The 3,547-nt window shown below is 44.4% G+C and overlaps 1 protein-coding gene across 1 annotated transcript; it reads right to left on the bottom strand.

Annotated features, from left to right (window-relative positions):
- Window positions 1-1,066: 1,066 nt before the first annotated feature.
- On the bottom strand, window positions 1,067-2,101 carry tcima (transcriptional and immune response regulator a). The gene has a single exon (XM_084947408.1). It carries the CDS (start codon window positions 1,949-1,951, stop codon window positions 1,649-1,651), a length of 303 nt encoding a protein of 100 aa, XP_084803534.1. The 5' UTR covers window positions 1,952-2,101; the 3' UTR covers window positions 1,067-1,648.
- Between the last annotated feature and the right edge of the window lie 1,446 nt (window positions 2,102-3,547).

The raw sequence follows: 3,547 nt of genomic DNA, 5'->3' as shown, positions 1-3,547 counted from the left end.
AGAGCTCCACACCTTAGAGTGACTGATACTGACATTTCCCTTAACTGTAAGCACATGCGAGAAGCGCCTGCAGCTAAGATGTCGTCATGAAAAACAACCCAGAGAACTGGTTTGAGCCGGTAGAGTGACTATCAGAGCAGGGAGATTAGCAGGCAGAGTGATCTGTGTGTCTGCAGCTAAGCCTACATACACGGCCTACCATAGACCACAGACATAAAAACCACCAAAAATGATTTGAAATTTGGATGTTAATGGAGTGGGTGATTGTCTTAATAAAGGGCCCATTTATGGTTAACTTGAAGATAAAGAATCAGAGGGTGAGGAGTCAAACCCTCAACTCATCTAAACCCTCTAATGCTACTTAGACAAGCTCTTATCTAGAAGCCTTGCATGATTAAATAGAGTCCAGTGTAAAATACACTGTGTGGAGAAAGCTGCTCACCTCCCTACCCTCCCATCCTAGCCTGAGCCAAACTGGTTTACACCGGTCTGGTAAAGAGCTGTGAGGGAAACCCAGTGAAGGTTAACCACATCCTCTCGTGAGTAACTCTATCCTCTTTGAATGCCCTCTGCTGTGTCACAGTGAAGAACATTAGAGGTAGAAATGTGCTGATAGTGTCTTTTTTGGTTGTTTTGTTTGCTCACTAAGAAATAAACCCTATCCTAGATTACATGAGTCAACTCTACACACACAAGCTGTTACACTACTCTGTGATCTATCCACCTGCACTTAACGTCAAAGACAAAGGTCATTTACATCATTATTTACCCATTTCTATGGTAACTTGAATTGTGTCTGACATGAGGGTTTTCCCTGTGTGTGACTAACGCTGAGCACATAGGTCAAGCTCTGAGTGTGATGTCATTTTTTTAAAAAGCTAAAAGTATTTCATGTAGACTCCAGACTATTTTGTAACACTTAAAATGCCCCATGTATACTCTAATGCAGTATAAGAGTGTTAAGCCCACAAATCTAATGTGCCACAAATGTTGACCTGATGTGCCCTGATTGGTGGTTACCAAAGACCATGTGTGACACGTGTAAGAAAGATGAACAAGGATTCAGTTATAGTATACAACAAAATAATTTATTTTATAAAATTACAAACAAAAGGAACTTTTCATAAATGCAGTTCATTGTGCTGAGACATGTTGGTGACAATAACACATTGGCCACTAATAACTTGTAGTCGTACAACAAAGTAAAGCTGAGGGACAAGGCATGTATTCAGGATAGGCATTCATACAGGCAGGTTCCAGGGCACCATGAAGTCTCACATTGCAGCTGTGCGCCATGATCAGCACAGCGATTTGCATCAGTACAGTCACGCACCCACAAGAGTGCATCAGTGAATTCAAGTCTGCATGAAGACTTAAATGTATTCCCTTCATATTCCCACTTAGTTCATGTCGCTCCAGCCCGCTCCGGGCAGGACTCCGCGCTGTCCCCTCCGTCCATGAGGCGACAGCCGCCGCACGCCGCCGGCTGAGCTTTCTTTTTTCCTTCGGCACCTGACGCTCGTCTCCAGGCGACAGGTGAGCCACACTTGCGGCAGCAGCCCAGACACACCGGGAGTGTTCTCAACATTCGGCTCACACACGAGCCGACACACAGAGAGACAAAGGCGGTGAAACTGCTAAAACACAGTCAGCGCAGTTTGAACATCTGCCGCACCATACCCGCAATCTGCAGGAACTTGTCCTTCTTTCGCTGCTTCAGAGCCATCAGTGCCCGGGCCGTCTCCTCCGGATCCTGTGTGTAGGAGAAGATGCTCCTCACTCTCTCCTCCGCCTTCATGTCGCCCGTTTTCTGGAAAAGCCTCATCAGCGCGTCCTGGTTGACGTTCTCGAAAATGTTGGCCACGGCTTTCTTGCGGTGCGCCGTGTCGAACTTGTTGCCGTGGACGGATGGGCTGACCCGGCGGCATTCAGAGGATACGTAGGAAGACATCTTAGCTTTTTGTGTCTGTAGAGTATAGTGTCTCCGCTCCAGCTGTGGCCCTCCAACTCGGTAAGGGGGAGTTGTTCGGTACGCACTGTTTCTGTGGAGCGGCTCAGGCTTGAACGTTAGGCTGAGTGAGTGCCGTTGAGCATGAGCGGTAGGGTATTTATGGAGGCAGTGTGGGGTGTGAGTTTGCCGGGACGCACTCCCAGTCGGTGACATCAGCAGTTGTGAAGCAAACAGACGCACCGCCCCTCCGAGCCCAACGTATTAGAGAGTCCCTAAGCACTCCACACACACACACACACACAGGGAGAAGCCTGATGAAACCATTGTGTGCTTTATCTGTAAGGCCTGTTGATTACAGTAACTTAACTGCTTAACAGAAATGCTCTGTTATGAAAACTGAATTCTGTGTGCCACAATAACTGACAAGGGTCTCCTTAAAGAAATTCTTTCGCCTTGGTATTTCTCCATCGGCACAACTTTGTGATGAACATTGGGGGGGTCAAGATCTCTGTCTAAATCAATCTGGGTAAATTCCTAGATGATTAAACATGCAACTAGTTTGCTGGTAATAGCTGAAATGAGTAAAGAAAATCAACAGCCTATTTATGCAAGATAATTCATAATTTTATTGCGGGGGTTATATTGGTTGGGTCTAATTATTGCGGGGGTCATAACCCCCCTAACCCGCCCGTGTATTTCTCATCTCTCTGTGCAACACTGCTAGTGCAGGTGATGTGGATGTATCTGTTCTCTCTGTGTCTCCGTGATACTGCCAAAGGTTGTTTACAAAAGGAATTCATTTCATAAAAGCAGTCTGAATGAGGGACGCTTGCCTCTTCTTCAAGAGTCTTATTAGTTTATTTTAGTTGACACAACCTCTGCTCATTACATTTTTACAACATCAGAATCTCCATTGTTAGAGGAAATGGCAGGAATGTGGGTATCAGTGAATACGTTGTTGTCTGATTGCGATGTTTTAGATTCTTTCCTTTGCTTGAGGGCAAACATAAATAGCAATGGGGAAGTAATTCTGGACTAATGAGTGGCTGCTCATTATGACGTTACCCTACTTGAGGGGACACTGAGAAAATTCTGAATGACTCCTTCTTTAAATTTGGATCAGTATAATACAGAAAGGTCACCAGTTGGCTCATTTTTATTACTTACTTTGATAGACAGACAGACAGACAGACAGACAGACAGACAGAAAGAAAGAAAGGAAGAAATAAAAATAAGTCACCAATCAACAAAAGAAAACACAAATATATATCTTAGCACTAATGTAGGACGCAAATACAACAATAACCATCTGTCTTAGTGCATGAGTCATTTGTTTCTGTAAATTTGTTGGCCCAGCTGGCCGCTAGGTAAAAGTGGGCAAAACAGGAATGGATTAATTAGAACTATTAGCTTGCGTTCTAACACAGAGAGAATGTGTTCACTGCGTGAGTGTTCGTTTCCTCGTGCTGTGTTTAGTGTTGTGATGTGACTGTCGTCTGGCTGAAATAAATCTCTGTTAGATTTAAACTGTTTGCAAAAAACCCCCACACAGACACACTTTTTTAAGTGCTATTTTTGAAAGCAAACTTTACTCCA

This window comes from Perissodus microlepis, chromosome 12 (genome assembly GCF_051167445.1).
Source record: "Perissodus microlepis isolate ML-2025 ecotype Zambia chromosome 12, ASM5116744v1, whole genome shotgun sequence".
NCBI lineage: Eukaryota > Metazoa > Chordata > Actinopteri > Cichliformes > Cichlidae > Perissodus > Perissodus microlepis.
The sequence above is the reverse complement of the archived record's forward strand: the minus strand, read 5'-3'. Positions and strand labels throughout refer to the sequence as shown.